Here is a 25047-nt window from a genome sequence, read left to right on the forward strand (position 1 = left end):
ACTGTACATTTGGAACTGGTAGGCTGATGTTGTATAGCCATCACTTCCTGCTGTTATCTCTTTGTTGGCCTATCAATAAACGGAGAGCAATGCTTTAAGCAGGACATTCTATCTATAAGGAAGAAGCAGGCAATAGTGCATTATCCCACATAAATCAAGTCCAGCCGCCGCCAAGTCAAGCCGCGCCGTCAATTCTTGCGGTCCTCGCTGCAGAGCGGCTGCGAACATCTGTTCCTGGAGGTTTTTGTCTATTTTATCGTTTTATCATGTAAGTGATCTATTTTATTTCAATAAACTGTCTATCGGGGATAATGCACTATTGCCTGCTTCTTCCTTTTCCCATATGGGGACTGCTGTACCTGTGCTAATTTGAGAGGTATCTCCGGTGAGACCCAGCATTGACACAGTGACCCAGCAGGAGCTAGTGGGATGTGGAGAGTAATAAATCTGCACCACCAGGGTCCTGGAGTCTAATTATTTTATGAACATCCAGTATTTGGTGCATGACATTTAATTATCTGGTAAGAGTCCAATCCCTATTTATTCCACATGGTAATTCATCTGGTTTGTGGGAAGACACCCTGATCCACTGATCCCTGCTCATGATTTTGTGGTTTTTGACTGCATGATATAGAGGAGCTGGTAAGGGCACTATCATAGTATCAGCTGTCATGTGGTGCTGTTGGGGGAATTGGAGTCTGTGAATCCACACTGAGCTCACTTTCTTTATCCTTCATCTTAATGAAGATCCATTAGTCACATATTCTTTTGGACTTTTTTAGACTTGATTTATGTGGAGTTTTATGTATATGTAATTTGAGTATTTGACCCTGTGTTGTTATATTTTGCCCACACGTTTTGACGTACACCTAATTTACATACAGTACTGAGGGAACTATTCTATTATTAGACTGAGATTGATCCCTGAGTGGAAATTGTTAATTTTCTGGGTTGAAAATAATATTGGTTTGTGGCAGTTTTTGGCAGGAAAACTAGTTGTCGGTAGAACTGATTCATCTTTGATTGAATTTCAGTGTTTAGTGAAACCTGTCTGTTTTTGTGTTTAATTTCGGTTTGTCGGGTGTAGTTATTTTTATTTTTGCATAGCGTTTTATGTTTTTTTTATTCAACTCATTTGTTTTTGGCAGTGGAATTCAGTGTTGAGTGTAACTAATCCGTTTTTGCACTAGATTCAGTTTTCGGGTAGAATCATTTTAGTTTTGTGCTGATTTGCGGCTATTTTGAGGAGATCGTACTATCAGGGCTGGAATTTGGGTTTTGGGTAGAGACATTGTACATTCTGTGAGAAGACGGTAACCAGCATCCCAATAGTTGTTGTTATATTTAGGAATAGATAGAAGTCCAAAGGTTTGTATAGGGGAGGATTTCATGGTACTCTTGGGGTTGTTTGGCAGTACAGAGTAGGTTAAAACGAACGTGTGTACTTTAAGCTGGACTGAGTGAAACTGGAAATTGTGACACGTCTGTTTTAACATACAACGTGAAGGAGTAGATTCTGAACCCACTAATGTGTGGCCATGTAAAATAATCGGAGTTGGGGTGTGTGGTCACTAAGGTGCTGTATAGCTGTAAACATACCACCGGGTTGTAATTTCTAGCGGACTGGCATGTGGCCGTGTAAAATAATCGGAGTCCAGAAGCAAGCCAGTACCGTGAGAATAGTCACCGCTAGGTACTGCTCCTAATAGGTTGGTAAAACGGTGCCCCTGGACGCAGGGCCACTGTATTTAAAGCCTATTCAAGTCGACATGGGCAATAGGCCGTCCATGTTAAGGAGGAGAAAAGAGGTTTCCCCCTTCCAAACAGATTTTCAGGACATGAGGTCTAGGTTTGGGGCTTGGACCATGAGACCCCTTAAAGAGTGGCACAAATGGTCCAAGGGAACAGCTTGGTGCCTTCACTCGGAAGGTACCTTTGATATCTGGAGATGGGAGAAACTCCTCACCGAATTTGGAACCAGGCTCCAGGCAACAAAGACGTTGGATATGGCTCAAATGTGGCTTCAAAGGTCTATAATAGTAAATCAGCAAGGTGTAAAGAAAGCGGTTTTAATCCAGAAGAACGGGATTATGTGTACTTGGCCCGAGGGGATAGCTGAGTCTGGGGGTCCAGTAAGGGAATCAGAGGAAGCACTCTCTTGGTTAACTCTGCTGAGAAAAGCCAGATCAGCTAATTCTGTAACTACCACTGTCCCTCCTGAATCTCAATATCAATGATTTCACTATCGCACAAAATGATTCTAGCAATAATTCATCTTATCACACTGTCTCTCTCCCTCAATCACCACCTGTACCATCTGAAGCCTCTCCTTCCCACTCTTCTGCTAACTATGAGCTCTTTTCAAACTGGGATCTACAAACATGTGAGTCAAGGGGAATTTTGACTAGAAACAAAAACTGTATGGATTGCATATGGGCACTAAGGGACTTTGAATCTGCTGTCCCTACGCTATATCCTTCTCTGGTGGATCTTGTGTCAGAAACAGCTGTGGGTGAGACTATTCATGTTATTACACCAATGAAACCACCTCCACAGTATACACCTGCCCCTGGTCCTGGTACTTATCCAGTCCGGGTGCAACAATATAAGGGTGCTCCCAATGCAAATGGAGAAAGGACACATGGGGAAAGGGTAGTGTGGCATGTCCCTTTTACATCCTCAGAAATCAGGAACATCCTGGCCAAACTGCCTCACTATAGGACGAATCCGCGGGGGTTCGCAAGAATTTTTGTTTAAAACCAATTCAGTTATGGCATGAGCGGAATGGATTGTGCCCAGATTCTGAGAGCTAAGATAGGAGATGAAATGGCGGATGTTGCTATGTCTCATAGTAATATCACCACTCATAAACAGACAACATCTGGGGGGGGGGAGGGAATTTTGTAAGGCCCTCCTTGGAAAGCTTTGAGACCTGTATGGTGCAACCTCCATCACAGATGTGATGAAATTGAGCCAGAACCCTGGGGAGGAATGCGCTTGTTTCTGGCGTCGCCTGAAACAAGCTGCATTAGACACAGACCTGGAAGTTGGTCCCGATGTACCATCCGAAGGTGGGAGGCCCACTGCACTTTATCTCTTGCTACTGTAAGAGCTAAGTTTTTAGAATCCATACATTTTTAGGATCCATATGAAACTTGGGGACCGGTTATTATTAGTCAGGCCCAAATTCAATGAGATGTCTATGCCCACCATCCTATCCACTCATTCCGCTATAGAGAGATGTGGATCGGAAGAAGCAGGATAAAGACATCTAAGGTTTTTCTTTCTCAAGCCCCTTACCCAGAGCGAATTCCAGAGCGAACGGCAGAGAGAACAGACGAGCAAACGATTCGAGGGTTTAGAGATAACACCCAACGCAGGGAATCACGGGTTTGCTATGGATGTGGACAGACAGGCCATATAAGATGCAATTGACCAGATGAACGAGCTGGTCCACAGGGTAAGTGGCAATTTATACCAGACAATCCAGAAACTCCGGTTGTAGGAATGGCTAGCGACGGCTAGGATTCATCATAGGTTGGTAAACCGGTGTCAGCCCACATCAACTTGTTTATCGAGGAACTAAAATATCCCCTCCCTTGCCTTTATTGACACCAGTGCAGCCAAAATCGTTTTGAGATCTAAAGATCTTGTAGGGAAGGTTCCCTTCTCAGGAGAAATAACACCAAACGCAGGTCTCACGGGACAGACAGCGTCTTTGCAAACAACTGAACCTCTCCATTGTAGGCTAGGACAGCACACAGAAGCCATTAGGTCTGTACTGGTATTGGATGATGTTCCCATTAATTTGTTAGGAGCTGATATTTTGTCAGGAATACAGGTGGTCATCGAGTACACTCCAGCAGGTATTGTGGTTAGCAGTGCACTGTCTGACGAACGCTTATGTATGATGATAGCGCTGCCAAAACTAACCGAACCTGGGTGTTTTCTTGAGTTGGATGTGCTGGCGGAGGTGGATTTGAATGTCTGGGTGATTGATAAGTCTGCTGTGGGTCTTCTGCCAGTTACGCCAACAATGGTTAACATCAAGCCGGGGAGCATTTTGGCCTGATTACCACAATACCCACTGAGTATGGCTCAGATAGATAGTCTCAAGATCCAAATAGACGAATATTTACAGATAAAGGTCCTCACACCAACCAAATTGCCCTGTAACACTCCATTATTTCCAGTGGCTAAAAAGACAGCTAAAGGCCAGGAAACAACATACCGATTGGTACATGGGCTCTGAAAAGATCATTATTAGCGATGCTCCGCTAGGACCTAACCCGCACACTTTGCTAGCCTCCATACCACCAAATGCAATGTTTTTCAGTGTCGTTTATCTAACAAATGCATTTTTCTCTGTACCACTGGGACTCCAGTGCCAGTATCTTTTTACTTTTTCATTCCAGGGTCAATTAACTTGGACACATCTCCCTCAGGGGGTCAGTGACTAGTCTCTCGGAAGACAGTTGCAAACTTAAGATCGTGTTAGATCATAGGACCCTGATGGATCCAGGGGTGGTACTGCTGCAGTATGTTAATGATTTGCTGCTTAGTTGTCCCAAAGGCTGCTTAGGCTTGTTATCAGCATACTGTATCATTGCCTAACCACCTGGCATCTACAGGTAATAAGGCTAGCAAGGAAAAATTACAGTTCTGCAAGGAGAAGCTTTTCTTAGGACATTGCATTTTTAGGGTACCCCAGAGAGTAGAGACCTTGAAAGACATCCAGAGACACACTCGGCAATTGAGAGCCATTCTCAGACTTGTCAATTACTACAGAGACTGGATCCCTAATATATCATCCAAACTGGGACCCCTTTACGAATTAACATCACAAACACCTTTTTAATTGTCTGATGACAACTGGTCAATCCTACAGGATTTGACCCAGGAACTCACCAAATCACCTGCTTTAGGTCTGCCAAACTATGACCTCCCCTTTTATCTTTTTGCCACAAAAGCAAGGGCCATGCATCTGGAGTATTGACCCAACTACATGGGTCCAAGTACCAACCCATCATGTACCTGTCAACTGCCCTAGATCCAGTCATCCAAGGCTCATGGGGATGTGTACAAGCTGTGGCCGCCTGCGCTGTATTATTACAGAAAGTAGGCGACATAGTTTTGGACTCCCCATTGACCCTCTATACTCCCCATTCGGTGCAGGTGATCCTAAATCAAGCCCCACCAAAACACCTTTCTGCAGCAAGATTAACTAAGTACGAAGTGGCTCTTTTAGCACCTAGTAACCTGACTTTAAGACGATGCACCATTTTGAACCCTGCATCTCCTCCTACTGTTACTGAGGAGGAAGAGAAGGGGAGGGGGATAATGGTGTGAAAAATAACAATTTTCAAAACTTTCAAACTAACAATACTAATCTCTTGACCTCTAACCAATTTTCCAACCTAGTAGGACAACACGTTGAGGAGCAACATGACTGCCTTTCTTTGATGGAATGGGAATCAGCGGCTGTCAGTCCGGTGAAGGAGACTCCCATCCCAGATGCTAAGAACCTTTATTTCAATGGTTCCAGGTATTTCACACCAGATGGTAAGCCACACACAGGTTATGCAGTGACTACAGCCAGTGACGTTGTAGAGAAGGGTTCATTGAGTTTCCATATGTCTGCACCAGAAGCTGAGCTGTGGGCACTAGCAAGGCCCTGTGAGATCCATGAAGATCAAAGGATCAACATCTATACGAACTCTTGGTATGCTTTTGGGGTGGCACATGATTTTGGTCCTATCTGGAAGGCAAGAGGGTTCTTGACTAGATTGGGGAAGGCGGTGAAACATGCGGAATTGATTATTAGCCTGTTTGTGGCCTTCTGCCTGCCACACAAGATAGCCATTCTGAAAGTAAAGGCCCATACTACTGATAAGATTATGGAGGCCAATGGGAATGACTTGGCAGATAGAGCTGCTAAGGAAGGTGCTCTGATCCATCCCCTCTGATGTGTCTCTAGAAGAGTTTAAGAAACTGCAGTCACAGGCGGAAATTCAGGAAAAGAGGAAGTGGATGGCTTTAGGGGCTACACAGGGTCCAGATGACATCTGGGGTCTTGGTGGTAAATGGTGTTTACCAAAATCACTTTTCCCAATGATGGCCCATTTGGCTCATTATCCAGGTCATCAGCCAAAAACATTGGATTGCCCCGAGATTCACTACTGCAGCTGCTAACTTTAGCGCTACCTGCCTGGTTTGTGCACTGCACAACTCAGGTAAGACTGTGGCGGTACCGAAACGGCATTCGCCCAAAATAGAATATCCATTTCAGCGCATACAGATAGATTACATTACATTGCCAAAGAGTGGGCCACACCAGCATGCTTTGGTCTGTGTGTAGATATGTTTTCTGGTTGGCCGGAGGCATGGCCTGTTAGCAAAACCAAAGCTACTAACACCGCGCAGAAGATCCTGTCTGAGATAGTGTGTCTCTGGGGTCTACCTGAAACTATCAAGTCGGATCCCACTTCACTGGTCAGATCTTTGCAGGGGTATGTAAGGCTCTTCACAACAATCAGGAATTACATACCCCTTATCATCCCCAAAGTAGCGGTAAGGTTGAACAGCTAAATGGGATCATTAAGAACAGAACAGAATCTCAAAAATGATGGCTGATACTGGAAAACCATGGCCTGAATTTCTCCCCATGTCACGGAACCATGAACCAGACGTACAACAACAGATAAGTGAAAATAGAAAGCTTTATTGAAAAACAAGCTGTAAAGCAAAAGTCCAAACGGATGGCGAAACTGATGCAGAGTCTTTTGCGAAGCCAGGGGTCAGGAACCAGCAGGGTAGTCAGACGAAGCCAGGATCAGGAACCAGCAGGGTAGTCAGACGAAGCCAGGATCAGGAACCAGCAGGGTAGTCAGACGAAGCCAGGATCAGGAACCAGCAGGGTAGTCAGACGAAGCCAGGAACAGGAACCAGAAGCAGCAGCAGTCTTAGAAGCATGTGAACACAGGAGGACCAAGCAGGGAACTGAAGCCACAGACCTCCTATATATATGAGCTAGGCATCCAGCTCCTCCCAGTGGGAAGGAGGAGCCGCAGGGTGGGAGGCTACAAGAAACCCAGAAACCAAGATGGCCGCCAGCACATGTCAAACGAAGGAGAGCAGCAAGAAGGTAAGACCATGACAGTACCTCCCCCTCAAGGGCCCCTCCTCCGCGGAGTAAAGAACGGTTTCTGAGGGAAGCGTGCGTGGAAGGCTCGGAGCAAGGCAGGAGCATGGACATCTGCGGAGGGAACCCAGGAACGCTCTTCTGGACCATAACCACGCCAATGAACCAAAAACTGCACCTGACCGTGGACCAGGCGTGAGTCCAGGATATTGCTCACCTCATACTCCTCACGATTGCCCACTCGGACCGGACGAGGCCGAGGAACCGAGGAAGTGAAACGATTACACACCAGTGGCTTCAACAGGGAGACATGAAACACGTTGGAGATCCGCATGCCAGGAGGAAGCGCAAGGGCATAGGCTACCGGGTTTACCCTGCGAAGCACTCGGAAGGGACCAACAAAGCGAGGCGCCAGCTTGGGAGTGGGCACTCGAAGGTTGAGGTTGCGGGTGGACAACCATACACGGTCTCCGGCCTGGTAGGAAGGAGCAGGCGCTCGTCTGCGATCAGCCTGGAGTCTCTGGCGCTGCGCAGAGACCTCAAGGGACCTCTGGATCTGTACCCAAGAAGCACGTAGGACGGAAAGGTGATCCTCCACAGCCGGAATATCCTGGGGAGAGAATACCTCCGGTAACACGGCAGGTTGGAACCCATAGTTGGCCATGAAGGGAGACGTCCCAGAGGAAGAGTTCACCGCCGTGTTCCTGGCAAACTCAGCCCAAGGCAGGAGGTCAACCCAATTGTCTTGGTGATCGGAGACATAGCAACGAAGGAATTGCTCCAAGGCCTGATTGGATCGTTCTGCGGCCCCATTGGACTGAGGGTGGTAGGCCGAGGAGAAGGAGAGATGAATCCCCAACTGGGAGCAAAAGGCGCGCCAGAACCTGGACACAAACTGACTCCCCCGATCCGACACAATCTCCTTGGGCAAACAGTGCAACCGGAAGACCTCCCTGGCAAAAATCGTGGCCAACTCCTGTGCAGAGGGTAACTTCTTGAGAGGAACACAGTGGCACATTTTGGAAAACCGATCCACAATCATGAGAATGACCGTAAGGCCTCGGGATGCAGGGAGGTCCACAATGAAATCCATCCCCAGGTGTGACCATGGGCGCTCCCCGGTGGCTAAGGGTTGCAGAAGGCCCAACGGAAGGTGCCGAGGAGACTTACTCTGGGCACAAACGGAGCATGCCGCTACATATGCGGCGATGTCGGAACGTAGGGAAGGCCACCAGAACAGACGTGAAACAGCCCAGGACAGCTGATTCTTTCCAGGATGCCCCGCGGTCTTGGAGTTATGGTAGGTTCGCAACAACCGAGTGCGCAACTCCTCAGGCACAAAACATCTGCCGTTGGGTCTCCCAGAGGGAGCACCAGATTGAGCCGCCAAAATCTGCTCACCCAGGGGAGAGGTCAGGCTGGTGCGAATGGCGGCCAGGATCTGATTCGGAGGTATGACCGAAGTCGGAATCGACTCCTCCCTGGACAGGTCGGAGTACTGCCGTGATAAGGCATCCGCCCTGATGTTCTTGGAACCGGGTAAGTAGGAGACCACGTAATTAAAACGTGACAAGAACAGAGCCCATCTGGCCTGACGTGGTGTCAATCTCTTGGCCTCAGAGAGGTAGGTCAGATTCTTGTGGTCCGTCAGGATGAGGACCGGAACCACCGAACCCTCGAGCAAGTGCCTCCATTCTTTAAGGGCCTGCACGATGGCCAATCACTCCCTGTCACCAATCTGGTAGTTGCACTCCGCGGAAGACAGTTTCCGGGAGTAAAACCCACAAGGAAGCAGAGGACCCTCTGGTGTTCTACGCTGAGACAGAAGGGCGCCTACTCCCGTCTCAGACGCGTCCACCTCGAGGACAAAGGGCAACCCATGGTTGGGATGCGACAGAATCGGAGCTGACACAAAGGCGGACTTTAGAGCCTCAAAAGCTCGGATGGCCTCGGGCGGCCAGACCTGGGAATTACTGCCCCTCCTGGTCAGATCCGTGAGAGGCTTGGCTAGCATGGAAAAGTCCCTGATGAACTTCCGATAATAATTGGCGAAGCCCAAAAAGCGCTGCAGGGAGCGAAGACCACTGGGCTGGGGCCACTGTAAGACAGCCGAAACCTTCTCAGGATCCATGGAGAACCCCTCAGCGGAAATGATGTAACCTAAGAAGGTTACCTGGGATCGGTGAAATTCGCATTTCTCAAGCTTACCGAACAGCTTGTTCTCTCGTAACCGTTGCAACACTCGTTTGACATCCAGAATGTGGGTCTCCATGGACTCAGAATATACCAAGATGTCATCCAAATAGACCACCACACACTGCTGCAACAGGTCACGGAAAACATCGTTGATGAATTCCTGAAAGACTGCGGGCGCATTGCACAGCCCAAAGGGCATAACCAAGGATTCATAATGACCGGTCCTGGTGTTAAACGCGGTCTTCCACTCATCGCCCGCCTTGATCCTTACGAGGTTATATGCCGCCCTCAGGTCGAGTTTGGTAAAGACCGTGGCCCCTTTAAGGCGATCGAACAGCTCGGAAATCAAGGGTATAGGGTAAGCGTTCTTGATCGTGATGCGATTGAGACCCCTGTAATCGATGCAAGGCCTCAACTCACCGCCCTTCTTTTTCACAAAGAAAAATCCAGCCCCTGCCGGGGACGAGGATTTGCGAATGTGTCCGCGTGAAAGCGCCTCCCTCACGTACTCCTCCATGGCCTCATTCTCCGCTACCGACAGTGGATAGACTTTGCCACGAGGAGGAACGGCACCAGATTGTAACTCGATGGCACAATCGTATGGGCGGTGCGGAGGTAGGGCAACCGCGCGCACCTTATCGAATACATCCCGGTACTCCTCGTATTCAGGGGGCAACAGAGAGTCCGAGGAAGTACACAGCAACTTGACAGGCCCATGGATGCAACTAGCCCCACACTGCGGTGACCACGAGAGGATCTCGGCCGATCTCCAATCGAAAATCGGATTATGCTTCTGGAGCCAGGGGTACCCCAAGACCACCGAGTAGTGTGGAGACGAAATAACCTGGAAGCAGACCGACTCTCTATGGACGGCACCAATGGCTAACCCCACTGGAAGGGTCTCATGAGTCACGTGTGGCGGCAGAAGGGGTCTGCCGTCTATCGCCTCAAGTGCCAGAGGAGAACCTCGAGCCTGCAGAGGAATGGAATTGGCGGCAGCGAACACACTATCAATGAACAAACCACCAGCACCAGAGTCCACCAACGCCTGGGTCGTCACCGAGCCCCCGACCCAGGAGAGGACAACAGTGATCAGTGGTTTGTCAACACGGGAAACCGGGGACGAGGAGACTCCACCCAAGATCTGCCCCCGACAGGATCTCAGGTGCGAGCGTTTCCCGGACGGTTCGGACATGCCAACCGAAAATGCCCACCGAGACCACAGTACATGCATCGGCCCTCGCGTCTCCGGAGTACCCTCTCCCCCTCGGACAGGCGAGCAAACCCCAGCTGCATGGGTTCACCCCCAGACAAGTCATCCCCAGGAGGCGTGGGAGGAGAGGGAGGCACGGGTGGGACAACAAAGGTAGGCGCCAATCTGTTAGGAGGCCTCCGCAGACTCTCCTTAAAGGAAGGTCTCTCCCTGAGTCTGGTGTCAATCAAAATCAGGAAAGAAATAAGAGACTCGAGCTCCACTGGTAGGTCCTTAGCTGCAACCTCATCCTTCAAGGCATCCGAGAGACCATGAGAGAAAGCAGCGACCAGAGCCTCATTATTCCAGCCCACCTCTGCTGCCAGGGTACGAAACTCAATGGCGTATTCAGCTACGGATCGTGAACCCTGTCTGATGGACATAAGGAGCTTCGCAGCAGAGGCAGCACGAGCCGGCACATCGAATACCTTCCGAAGAGAAGCAACAAAACCGGAAAACTCGGCAACCACCGGATTGTTGTTCTCCCATAAAGGGCTGGCCCAGGCCAAGGCCTTGTCCGAGAGCAGCGAGATTAAGAAGCCCACCCTTGATCTCTCAGTAGGAAAGGCATGTGGCAGCAACTCGAAATAAATGCCCACCTGGTTAAGGAAACCTCGGCACTGAGTTGGCTCTCCCCCAAAGCGCTGTGGAAGGGGGGCAGAACCGGACATACCCCGAAACACCACAGGCGCAACAACAGGTGTCGGGGTAGACTCTGGTGCAACAACCGGAGCGGCAGTAGGAGCGGGCCCAGGAGCGACAACCGACCCATCAGCAACGGGAGCGAAATGAGCCGTGCGTTCAAGCAGGGTTTGCAACGCCACGGCGAACTGACCCAACAGGTGATCCTGCTGATCAAGTCTGGCAACCAGCGAGGGTAGTGAGGATGGCCCTGTACCGTCAGAATTCATGGCCTGTGGTACCGTGCGTTCAAGCAGGGTTTGCAACGCCACGGCGAACCGACCCAACAGGTGATCCTGCTGATCAAGTCTGGCAACCAGCGTGGGTAGCGAGGATGGCCCTGTACCGTCAGAATTCATGGCTTGGTCCTAATGTCACAGAACCATGAACCAGACGTACAACAACAGATAAGTGAAAATAGAAAGCTTTATTGAAAAACAAGCTGTAAAGCAAAAGTCCAAACGGATGGCGAAACTGATGCAGAGTCTTTTGCGAAGCCAGGGGTCAGGAACCAGCAGGGTAGTCAGACGAGGCCAGGATCAGGAACCAGCAGGGTAGTCAGACGAAGCCAGGATCAGGAACCAGCAGGGTAGTCAGACGAAGCCAGGAACAGGAACCAGAAGCAGCAGCAGTCTTAGAAGCATGTGAACACAGGAGGACCAAGCAGGGAACTGAAGCCACAGACCTCCTATATATATGAGCTAGGCATCCAGCTCCTCCCAGTGGGAAGGAGGAGCCGCAGGGTGGGAGGCTACAAGAAACCCAGAAACCAAGATGGCCGCCAGCACATGTCAAATGAAGGAGAGCAGCAAGAAGGTAAGACCATGACACCCCATAGCTCTCTACTCCATCAGGAATGCCCCTAGGCAACCCTGAGGTTTTGTCTGGGAGTCAACCAAAGACTGGATTGTACTTACTTTCCTCAGCCGCTGTCATCTTTACATTCTCAGCTGACGGGGTATGTACAGTCCCTGCAAAAGGAGCTCCAAAAGGTCCATCATAGAGTTCGGGAGTGCCAGACCAGGACACGATAACCGCTGTACATTCTATTCAACCAGGTGACTGGGTCATTGTAAGGAAACATCCAAGGACGGGACTAGAACCGAGATATACCGGGCTATTCCAGGTTCAACTGACAATACCGACTTCCTTAAAGCTTGAGGGACGTGACAACTGGGTGCACGCCAGCAACTGCAAGAAGCTGCTCAATTACATCAAAGAATGAGGAGTATCAGTTTTATTGATATTCTTAGCTTAGTGTATTTTTAGCAAGGGTAACAATGAAAAGCATCTCACCCTATTGTTTAAAATGCATCTCCAACTAGCTAAGACGGGGAACAGGACCAATTGCTGGGTTTGCTCTAAATCCCCACCGAACCATTACACCCAAGGACGTCAGGAGCTAGCGGGACACTGTTCTCCAACCACGACCAGGCCTGGGCATGGTTCCCATCTTGGACCGGGTGGGGGATTGAACTTCTAAAGCGATTAAACAATTCCTCGTCCATTGTGGATGACATGTTCAATGAGACCGTTGAAGCAGTAAGGGAGATTACTCAGGAACAACGACAAATGAAGACTATTGTACTGCAGGAAAAGATGGCACTTGATGATCGGTTATCTTCCAAGGGGGGTTTCTGTGATTTCATAGGAGAAGACTGTTGTACCTGGATAGCAGATACCAGTGAAAAGGTTTCATCCCCATATGGATAAGGTTACTTCCCTGCAAGGCAGAGCCAGAACTATAGCTAGTGAAGGTTGGAATCCTTTAGAAGTTTTCAGGATTTCTTGTTCTCCATTGGATCTTGGCTGAAGGAAATAGGAGTATATATACTTATGTTGTTTTTGTTTCTATTCCTCCTATACGCTGTGGTGAGATTTTGCTCTTGTCTGAACGATTGAGTCACCAAAGCCCGAGCAGACAACCACATCCTTATTGCTGAGATGAGACTCCCTGAAATCCAACCCATGCTCCAGATGCTGAGGATTCCAAAGTGACTGACAATCAATACGACCCACCACCTCATGTCCTCCCTCTGAGTCAACTCCCGAAGAACGGAGCCTATGTGTCAACATTCTTTTTCTTTTGAGTCTACGTGTCAACACTGATTCCGTTATCTTTCTTTTTAAATTTTGAAATGGATTGCTTTTATGTATGAAAAGAACTGTTCTGTTTATTTGAAAGAAGATCAAGATTCATTGAGGGACACATAGGAGCATATGACAAAGAGGAGGGGCTGTTGTGGTAATTTTATTAGGACTAGTGTGGACATTTTTCAGGATGTATTTTATTTAGCTTGTCATTATGGCTTCTGTTGTTGGTTTGTTTGCAATATGCAAAGTAGGCGCAGATATTAGACTATAGTCTGGGAGTGCCAGGACTAGGAGATGATGTAGGGTCTTTGGACAGCTTCTAGGTAAAGGATTCTACTAACAGATTGCCTCCCCAAAGTGGCGCCTGAGAATGTCTGCTCGTGGTTTACAAGTAACCCTGACAATACTGGGCATCTGGTTCTCATTTATACATGTGACAATATCTAGATGGTTTGTGTATATTTTCTATGTGCTTGAGTGGATATTATCAATATGCTGAAATTTCTGTTGACAACAAAAAAACAGTGTGGCGGCCAAATAACATTAGATTGTAAGCTCCATTGGGAGCAAAACTGGTTTGATTTGTTCTAAGTACTTCTAAGTACTTCTAAGTACTTCACACCATGGAGGCACCATGGAGGCATACATTATGCTGGCATTAAATAAAACATGTACTGCATGAATGCTTCAGCTGTTTTCCCAGTTTGTTTGTACCATTGACGAAGGACTGGATGCCCAATCAATGACCACTAAGACTGGTTACAGGGCTGCACAGTGTGAAATCTCCCAGTTCATACACTGGTGCCCTCCATGGGTGGCTGGTTAGGGGGAGGGAGCCACTAAACAGAAATAGGGTCCACTAATGCACAGCATGTACTGAGCTATGCAGCTCATTAACAAAGATAAGACGCCCGCCCTCCAAAAAAAAAAAAAAAATATTCACCCGGAGATGAGCTTCAGGGATAAACACAAATGAGAGTTTTTAGGAGAAATATTAGGAGAAATATTACATTTTAGCTGAAATCACTTTACTCTTCCCTACTAATATGCTTTTGGCCCTGGGTGTCTGGGTGTTCTAAAAAATGTATCATACATTTACTGCATTTTATTTTTATAATTGAGGATTTATAGGTGAAACTGCCTACTTTTGAAATAGTACAGTAGCATGCTGTTGCACTTCTCCATTACACAACTATTTAGAAGAGCAAGTGAAGAAGAAAGAGGTCAAATCTGCAGGTTAAATGTACCATGACTTATTTCTGAAAACTTCCGAGATCTGCTGCTTCAGTTTATGGATCTTTTCATCTCTGCTGTTGACCTCAATTTGGCTTTGTTCCCGAAGTACTGCCACTGTCTCTTCATACTTTCATAAGACACAGAAGATGTCATATTAATTTATGTTTTAGAACTAAGACATCTTCCGAAGAGGTTTTGGATGATGGATATGCATAGCACCCACCTGACTCTGCAGTTCTCTGTTGACATTTTCATAATGCAGAATGTTATAATTCAGGAGCTGCTCCTTCTCCTCCACTAATCTCTGGCTTCTGTCCAGTGAATGCCTGGTTGTTTTATGGCTGTTTACTTCAAGTTCAATGTCTTTGGCAAACTGCAACGTCTGCAGTGAAAGAATATTGTTGTTTTCAATTCAAGGCCAAGCATGCTACATACAGAATTCAAAATGGTTGTTACATATATGGATCAAACATTGATAAAATTGGTTATTATTTCTAGTAAAATGACATAGGTGGTTATGTATGAAAAGAGCTTGGACAAGAACATTTCTTCACAACTATTTTTCATTTCAAACTTTGCACTGCAGTGAAGACCCACATTGTTTGGCTTGTAAAAAGTAGTTATTAAAGAGGTACTACAGTCTCCCATCCAAAATATATGTAAAATGTAATAAAAGCATCCTTGTGATTCTTGTGACTGGCAGCATGTAATTTGGATTTTCCTATACCCGCCCACATAGTATGTACCTATAAAATCTTTCATTAGATATCTCCTCCGAGTATTCTGCCAGCAGCCATTGCAGATATGGACATCTAAAGTCTGCTCCAATGCATTACCGGGATTTCGGTGCAGCTGGCTACCCAGTGCGCACAAGACCATATTTTGCACTTCAAACTTTCCGTGTGCATGAGGCCCAAAGAGGACCTGAACTGTGGATACTGTGCATGCAGAAGAAATAGAAGGGACTACCAGTATTGCCAATACCAGCCTTTCCCAGCCAGAGCGTAATGGAACTCTGGGGTTACTCCTGAGGGTTCTAGGGGTGAATTGATCCCCCACATGCATTAGCCGCAATACGGGGAAATCTTTCCACTGACTACCAGTGTAAAGGGTCATGCCTACACTAACCACTAATGTTTGCGGGCACCACCATTTTCCCAGTCTGTATTTCTTTTTATCATACCATTTATTCATTTCATTTCAAGATTAGCTTTCAAATACATTTTGTTGAATACAGCAGTTGGTGTTAAAAAGCTACACAATAATGTAAACAACAACAGATAAGTAGTTGTTATTAGACCAGTTAATGTAGATTGTTTAAACCAACAGACTTTTTTTTTTAGTAATGAAGAATAAAGTGCAGTAACCCATGGCAATCATTAATATGTAATTTATGTTACCTGCACTTAACTGATAAAAGGAATTTTGGTCAATATGAGCTACTACACTGAGTATAACATTGTAGTTCTTTCAATGTCTTTAATACGCTCTTCAGTCTCCCGATTCTTGCAACATTTGTAAAAAAAAAAAAAAAATGCAGTCTTACCAGTCATACAAAGGAAGGAATGCAAAGGGAACAAGGTACATGGTACAATTGACATATCCGGAATATGAAATTCTGGGGACCATACACTTTACTAAAGGCATGAAAAACATAAATAATATACTAAAACTGACTCAGGGTCTATGGTATGTACTCATGGCCGCTGTTAGAAATCACAGGGTCCTGTACAGTCTTCCTGATGGGGCCCCTATCCCCAAATCCCCACCTACACATCAGCACCCCCAGTCTACTGCTGTCCCCCACCCAGTATTTATGGGTTAGTTCACACTATTGCTCTCTGAAGAGTGATCTGCATATGGATTGCTCTGCAGAGAACATTTGGCAGGTAGTGAGGTGTTGCATCACCTCCTCACCACCTAGTATAACTACTTAAAAACCCTGATATGAGTTGAACAGGATTATGCTCAGCAGGCAAAATGGTGGGTGGTGACAGTGGGGATAATATTTTGCTGTACAGAAAGCATAGTGTTTGTGGCATACATCTTCCACTGCCTTTGCATTATAGGGGCTCTTTCATACTGAACCACTCCGCTCAGCAGGGGATCCATGAGTGGAGTGCTAGTAAAAATGCAGCTCAGCCACCTCTTTACTGCCCCCCCAACACAAGTGTAAACTAGCATCTCCTGCTAATGATCATCCCTGTTATAATGATCACAGCACAGGGGGTGCTCTTTGGCTGAGTCACATGACTGTTGGGTACTGACTTTTTTTTATGGCTGTACAAGGTGTTTCAGACTAACTTTGTACAGCCATAACAAAGTCAGTACCCAACAGCCATGTGACACTGACACAGAGCCATAGGGGACCTGCTGTGCTGTCATCATTAAAATGATAATGTCAATTAGCACACAGTAGGGAGTCTGGGGACTGTACTATCAGGCATGCTGCCTGTCACAGTATGTTGCTTGCCTGTGCACCGCCACCCGCCACTGGGATTGTCGATCTGCACCCTCTCAGCCACCTCACATAAGCCTCTCCCTCCACAGCACCTGGGAGTGGAGCAGAGGAACAAAGAATCACTCCGCCAGGGAGGGCATAGCATAAGCAGTGGGCGGCCGGCTGGAACTATAACATGCAGCAGGACATGTGGCCGCACTTCATGTACATACGCCCGAAAATGGAAAAAAGTTCCTGCTCTGCTCCAGCCTACTACCCTGGTCTATCTTGGATAAATGTAGTAACTGCTGGCGTGTGCTTTTGTGACTGAATGGCCCTGATTTCCAGCCACTGTCATTTACTTAACCCTCCTCTTGTGTTAGGGTCAAAACTGACCCGTTTTCAGGTTTTGAATGTCTATAAGTATCACATAAATTTGTTTATTGCATCAAGATTTTTACTTTGTCAGGAACCTCTATTTAAACAATGTAATAGAAAAATAATCCTTTTCACTAAATTATAAAATACTGTGGTCAAAATTAAGACGTTCATGGTGTTAGGGTCAATTCTGACCCAGTTATAATATAGGATTTTAGGACACTAATAAGTTCCAAAACTGAAATCATAAACACTCTCTCTGCTTAGTAACACTGACAGCCAATCCCCTCTCAACCCTTTGAGCTGTAGTTAGGGAGGGGCCTATCTCTTTTCCTGCTTGTCTGCTTCTCTAAATAAAGTGAAGAAACATAGGACAAATTCATTTCAGAGTTGCTGACTTTATTTTACCATTTTTTAAATTTGACAATGAGAGGTATGTGTAATGTTCTGGTACCTTTGGTACCCTAATTCCACTTTTCCTAAGTGTATGCGCCCCACCATTCTCTTTTGGTAAGGTGCGCATACACCTTTAAGACCGATGCTGTCATCACTGAGCGCCGCTGGAGCGGCTATTTCAACCTCCGGCGGTCTCACTCACATGTTCGTTCAACGCCGCATAATCTGCCTTGAAGCTCTCATGCTTGCAAGCATACCTCGCTATCGGAACCACGCTGCTGATCCCTGTATCCCGTTACCGGATCATCCGCTCTTGCCGAACCTCTCCTCTACTACATTGCTACTAGTGATAAGTACCCCACAGGGGAAACCTCTATAACCTTCATACTAAAGCTTACACTATCTAGCTCTGCATACTAAGGACTATTACTACATCTGCACTAACTAAGATTGCTAGCTCTTGAGCCTAATACCATCTGCTCTTGCACTGGGTTGGTCTATCCTGTAGGTTCACCTGCTACTCTATCATCTGCTACCATACATGATTGCTAAACCTATCTGCATCCCATCTGCTACTATCTTACTTTCAAGAACATTCCTTTCAAGTGTCTGTCATCTACCATCTCTACCCAACCTGTCTCTTCAGCCTATCATCACTATATTACTATACATATAAGTCACTCTAGGAACATCTTATTGAGTGTGTGTATTTACTTGCTGAATTGAGACTATCCACACATGATGAGTCTTGGGAGTTGGGATTGGTGTCTCAGCGTTTCTCTACATGACTACTGAAGTGGAATATTTCTGCAGCTGTAAATCCACATTATACATAAAAACGCAGGAGCGTTACAGTATGCTATCAAAAGAAAGGTCTAGGGGTCACACCAAAAATATTAAAACCAATCTTTTCAAGGATAAAGAAGCCTAACAAGGTAACCAAGAGGTAAGAAACAAATTTGATGATAAATAATTATTCAGAGGGTATTTTATGGCTAATTTAAAACACGGGTCAAAACTGACCCTAAACATCATGGATAGTAACGGAATTCTAACATAAGAGGAGGGTTAACACAAGCCAACTACTACTGTAGTAATCTCCTCTGAACTATCTGACAGCTATGGGGGAGTGCAGGCTCAGTGTTTTAAAATTAGCAGAGGAAGCATGGCTGCAGAATGGGGAGAAAGTTGTGGGAGGTCGCAGGTTAAGCCTTTTATTTTTACAGATGGAGCAGAGGGTCACAGGCTGCATGGCAAGGAGGACTGCAGATGTTCTGTTTGCAGTGTGCAGAGGAGACCGGAATGTGTGCCTGGCCTGCCCTCTCCTCTGTGCGCTGTCAGTAAGAAGCCTGTCTACTTTGTCCATCATTGTCAACTAGCAATGAGTGGTAAAAAGGGCTAGCTATCTGGCAATTCGGCTTAGGAAATAGCACAGATTTTAACATAGACACGTGCTATATGCACAGGGCCCCTCTGGAGAATTTAACAAGCCATCTGCAGCTCTGTCATACAACCCTGTGCCTTCTCTGATCTCTGCCAGCTGACAAGAAAAACTGAGCCCAGAACCACCATCTACTGCCAGCTATTCAGGATACAGAGAGTGGAGAAGTAACTGTCAGCTTGTGTTGTGAATGACTAGAGCTGAGGAGGAGCACAAAGTCAGCCACTACACTTGTCTAAAGGAGACTAATTGTCACGATCCGGGGTCAGGCTCGAAGACCAGTAGCTATAGCAGTCGCAGGGCACACAGGAACCAGCAGGATAGGAACACTGACAGGTCACCCAGGCAGATGACGCAGGCTCACCTGAGGTGCGGAGTCTAAGTACTAACCGGTCTTCACCAGCGCTCCTGAAGGTGGAGATGGATTTTGCTGCGTGTTAGCACCAGGTCGCGGTCCTCAAGATCGCCCCACCAGGAGGTGAGCAAGTCAGAGTCCAGTAGCAGATAAGGATTAAGCTGAAGCGTAGTCAAGGAGTAGCCAAAGGTCGGTAACCAGTAGTTGCAGGTTGGGATCAAACAGAAGAGTAGTCGAGGAACAAGCCAAGTGTCGATAACGGATAGTAGCAAGGATACAGACGGCAGCAGGAGAGACAAGCGAGATATCGGCTGTTGAAGGCACAATATTCTGGCGACCAGGAAGTGCAAAGACATGGCTTATAACAGGAAGTTCATGGGAGGAGCAAAGGGTTCAAGGTTCAAGGCAATAAAGATTCACAGCAGGATCATTCAAGGATTTGTCCAGGGAGCTGTCCAGCATTCCAGGTAGCTCAGCGAGTAGAGTCATTGCCAGACACCATGGAGGTCCCAGGTTCAAGTCCGGGTCCTGACAGTACTCCCCTCCTCCCAGGACGTCCGCTGGACATCTTAGGACCAGGTTTAAGAGGAAACCTCTGGTGGAACTCCCTTGTTAATCTAGGGGCATGAACATTTTCTTCTGGCTCCCAGGAATTTTCTTCTGGTCCATATCCTTCCCATTGAACCAGATATTGTAATTTATTCCTAAAGATCCTGGAATCAAGAATTCTCTCCACTACAAATTCTTCTTCACCCTGTACTTCAACAGGTGGAGGAGGCGGAAGAATTCTTCCAGGAAAGGGATTTTCCTTAAATGGCTTGAGCAGTGATATGTGAAAAACCGGGTGAATTCTCATACTGTCGGGAAGTTTTAAATGGAAAGTGACTGGGTTGACCTGAGCAGAAATTTGGAAAGGTCCCACAAACTTTTGTCCCAACTTTGCAGATGGAACATGGACCTTCAAATTTTTGGTTGATAACCAAACCTTGTCACCCACTTGAAAGGTAGGAAGTGATCGGCGATGTCTATCAGCAGCCTTCTTGTAAGATTCCTGAGCCTCCTTCAAAGTCTCAATTAATTTCTCCTGAATCTCTTGCAACATAGTTAATCTGTTGGCTACAGCAGGAATTGGAGTTGAGATAGGGAGATCAGGAATAAAAACTGGATGATAACCATTGTTTAAGAAAAACGGGCTTTGAGAGGTTGAGCTATGTCTAGAATTGTTGTAAGAAAACTCTGCCGTGGGAAGATAGTCCACCCAGTCGTCCTGAAGATAACTAACAAAACATCGAAGGTACTGTTCTAAAGTTTGATTGGTCCTCTCAGTCTGACCATTAGACTGAGGATGAAAAGCAGAAGACAGGTTGATTGCTACTCCTAAAGCTGAGCAAAAGCTTTTCCAAAACTTTGAAGTAAACTGTACTCCTCGATCTGACACAACGTCTTCAGGAATTCCATGTAGTCTGAAGACTTCTCGAACCATCAACTCTGCAGTTTGTTCCGAAGAGGGTACCCCCTTAACTGGTATAAAGTGAGCCATCTTGGTGAGGCGGTCAACGACCACCATGATAGTGGTCATTCCTTTTGAGGGGGGTAAATCAACCACAAAGTCCATAGAAATTGACCCCCATGGTCTTGATGGGATAGGGAGTGGTTGGAGCAACCCCAAAGGAGAAGCTCGGGGTGTCTTATTGCGTGCACAGGTCAGGCACGAGGCTACATACCTTTTAACATCTTTCTTGTACCCAGGCCACCAAAAGGAGCGTGATAAAAGTTCCTCTGTTTTAGAAACTCCAAAATGTCCAGCAAGTTTTGAGTCATGACTCAACCGGAGGACTTCAACCCGAGCAGACTCAGGTACATAGAGGCGATGCGTTTTAATCCAAAAGCCATTCTTGAACTCAAGACTGATGTCCATAGGAGGATTATTGAGGAGTGAGTCATTCTCGTAACCTTCTTTGAGGAGACTCAAGAAAGCCTTTGAACTTGTGACACCTAGGAAGTTCTTTTGAGGCAGGATAGTGCATTCAGCATGGTTCTCCTGGGAAGGCCCCGATAACATCCGTGATAAGGCATCAGCCTTACCATTCCTTGACCCAGGTCTATATGAGATAATAAAATTAAATCTAGAAAAGAACAGCGACCAACGTGCTTGTCTAGAAGACAATCTTTTGGCCAAACAAATGAATTCTAAATTTCTGTGATCAGTGAGAACGGTCACAGGATGCTTAGTACCTTCCAGCAAATGCCTCCATTCGGAAAAGGCTTCCTTAATTGCCAGTAACTCCTTATTCCCTATGTCATAATTCCTCTCAGCTGAAGACATTAAACGAGAAAAGTAAGCACAAGGATGAAGCTGCATCTTTTCACCGCTTCGTTGAGAAAGGATAGCTCCTACAGCAGAGTCAGAAGCATCCACTTCCACTACAAAAGGTAGCTCAGGATTGGGATGTACCAATACTGGTGCAGAAGTGAACAGAGTCTTTAACTTATCAAAAGCAGCCTGAGCATTAGATGACCACACAAAGGGCACCCCTTTCTTTGTCAGCTGTGTAATCGGAGCTATCACCTTAGAGAAATTTCTTATGAATTTCCTGTAGAAATTAGCAAACCCGATGAATCTTTGAATTTCCTTAACGTTTTCAGGGACAGGCCAATCTACTACTGCTCTAATCTTCTCAGGATCCATGCTTACTCCATCTGGTGAAATAATATACCCCAGAAACTGGATCTGGGTTTGTTCAAACTCACATTTTTCCAATTTGATATAAAGTCGATTCTGCCTCAATCTTTCAAGGACAGTGCAAACATGCTTGCGATGCTCCTCTAGGTTATTGGAAAAAATGAGGATGTCATCCAAATAAGCAACTAGAAATTGGTCCAACAGATCTCGAAAAACATCGTTGATGAAGTGTTGAAAGGTTGCAGGGGCATTACAAAGACCAAAAGGCATAACCAAGGACTCGAAGTGTCCGTATCTGGTTCTAAAGGCGGTTTTCCATTCATCTCCTTGGCGGATACGAACAAGGTTATAAGCCCCCCGCAAGTCAAGCTTTGTAAAAATCTTGGCAGAACGAAGTCTTTCCAACATTTCAGAGATCAACGGGAGAGGATAACGGTTTTTAATAGTAACTTTATTCATGTGCCTGTAATCAATGCATGGACGTAAGGTAGAGTCTTTCTTTTCAACAAAGAACAAGGCTGCTCCAGCAGGGGATGTTGAGTGTCTAATAAACCCCTTCTCTAAATTCTCATCAAGCCACTCCCTGAGCACCTTTAATTCAGGTTCTGATAAATTGAATAGGCGGCCGAAAGGTATTTCTGCACCTGGGAGTAGCTCAATGGGGCAATCATATGGGCGATGAGGAGGTAACTGGTCGGCGTTCTTTTTATCACAGACATCCTGAAACTCATGGTATTGTGGAGGCAGTTTAGGATATGACTGTGCTGTAACCAAATCCAACTGTGTTTCCTTAATCTGTGGAGAACTAATTGGACAAGGCTCTCTACAGTATTCCTCACAATGGGGGGATGTAAAATTTATAACGCGTGCTTCCCAATTGATTGAGGGATTATGGGTGGAAAACCAAGGGATGCCCAAGATCACAGGAAATTTAGGTGACGTAATCAGCTGAAAACTGATGGTCTCACGATGGTTAGCCTCAAATTGGAGAACCAAAGGGACTGTTTCATGGGTAACAGGTCCAGAAGTTAAGGGTGAACCATCCACTGTCTCCATATCGACTGGGGCTAATTTATTTCTTGTCTGAATCATATTGTTTTTGGCAAAGTCTATGTCCATGAAGTTCCCCCCTGCACCAGAGTCCAGCATAGCAGAGCAAGGAATCTCAATGCCCTCAGAGATAAGTTTAATAGGGAGGACAAAATGAGGTAGTGAAGAATTTACTTTATTTTCTTCCTGGACCAACGGGGAGATGGACTGGCTAATGGAGTTTATTTGTTCAGGCGTGATCACATCAATCGATGCAATTGTTCTTCTAACCTTGTTAGGGCAGTTAATTGCATAATGACCAGAATCTCCACAGTAAAGACATAGGTTCTCAGAACGTCTTCTTTCTTTCTCCTGAAAGGAAATGGATCTCTTAATTGCATCTACCTGCATTGGCTCAGGAGTGTTAGAATTAGGAGCAACTTTGAAATCCTGCTGAACAAATGGAGTAGCAGAGAAACGCATGCCACTCTTACTTGCAAACATTCCCAGCCTCTCCTTCCTCCTTTCTGTAAGTCTTTGATCAATTCTGATACATAATTGGATGAAGGCATCAAGATCATCAGGAGTATCAACTCTAGCGAGCTCATCCTTTACCTGTTCAGAAAGCCCTCGGCGGAACTGACTCTTTTGCGCAGCAGGGTTCCAAGTAGTATCTGCAACCCAACATCTGAATTCTGCTGTGTACTCAGCGACAGAGCGCCTTCCCTGCCTCAGACTATGCAGCTTTGCTTCAGCAGTAGCACAGCGGTTGGGATCATCAAAAACCTGATCCATTGCGGTCAAAAAGGTCTGCAGATTATTTAAAATCGCACTGTCCTGCTCAATATATGGGGAGGCCCAAGCTAGAGCTTCTCCAGTCAGAAGTTCGAGAATCAAGGTTACCTTTCTCTTCTCAGAAGGAAATGCAGCAGGGTGTGTTTGGAAATATAAACGACACTGATTTAGGAAACCTCTGTAATGATGGCGGTCTCCATTAAACTTGGATGGTAAAGGCTGAGGCATATGTGTGATAGTATCACCTCGGTCCAGTAGTAGTCTCTGCAGAGCATGAATCTCCTTCTGTTGTCTTTCCAATAGACTTTCTAGTTTATTAACTTTTTCTTGGCAGGTAACACCAAATTCTTGCAGCTCAGCAATTTGTTGCCTAAGAGGAGTCACGATGCTTGCTATAGCGGCCTCCATGTTTTGGGCCAGAATATTCTGTCACGATCCGGGGTCAGGCTCGAAGACCAGTAGCTATAGCAGTCGCAGGGCACACAGGAACCAGCAGGATAGGAACAGGTCACCCAGGCAGATGACGCAGGCTCACCTGAGGTGCGGAGTCTAAGTACTAACCGGTCTTCACCAGCGCTCCTGAAGGTGGAGATGGATTTTGCTGCGTGTTAGCACCAGGTCGCGGTCCTCAAGATCGCCCCACCAGGAGGTGAGCAAGTCAGAGTCCAGTAGCAGATAAGGATTAAGCAGAAGCGTAGTCAAGGAGTAGCCAAAGGTCGGTAACCAGTAGTTGCAGGTTGGGATCAAACAGAAGAGTAGTCGAGGAACAAGCCAAGTGTCGATAACGGATAGTAGCAAGGATACAGACGGCAGCAGGAGAGACAAGCGAGATATCGGCTGTTGAAGGCACAATATTCTGGCGACCAGGAAGTGCAAAGACATGGCTTATAACAGGAAGTTCATGGGAGGAGCAAAGGGTTCAAGGTTCAA

General features: G+C 46.4%; 1 protein-coding gene across 1 annotated transcript in view; it reads right to left on the reverse strand.

Moving 5' to 3' along the window:
- LOC309551274 (uncharacterized protein) overlaps positions 1-25047 on the reverse strand; it is a 107947-nt gene that overhangs the window by 48195 nt on the left and 34705 nt on the right. The window contains exons 4-5 of the mRNA XM_082251800.1: positions 14824-14982; positions 14612-14727 (exon numbers count right to left, since the gene is read on the reverse strand). Coding sequence (XP_082107926.1) covers positions 14612-14727; positions 14824-14982 — 275 coding nt within the window. The remainder of the gene's footprint in view (positions 1-14611; positions 14728-14823; positions 14983-25047) is intronic.

Source organism: Pelophylax lessonae (assembly GCF_965119305.1).
Source record: "Pelophylax lessonae genome assembly, chromosome: 3".
Taxonomy (NCBI): Eukaryota; Metazoa; Chordata; class Amphibia; order Anura; family Ranidae; genus Pelophylax; species Pelophylax lessonae.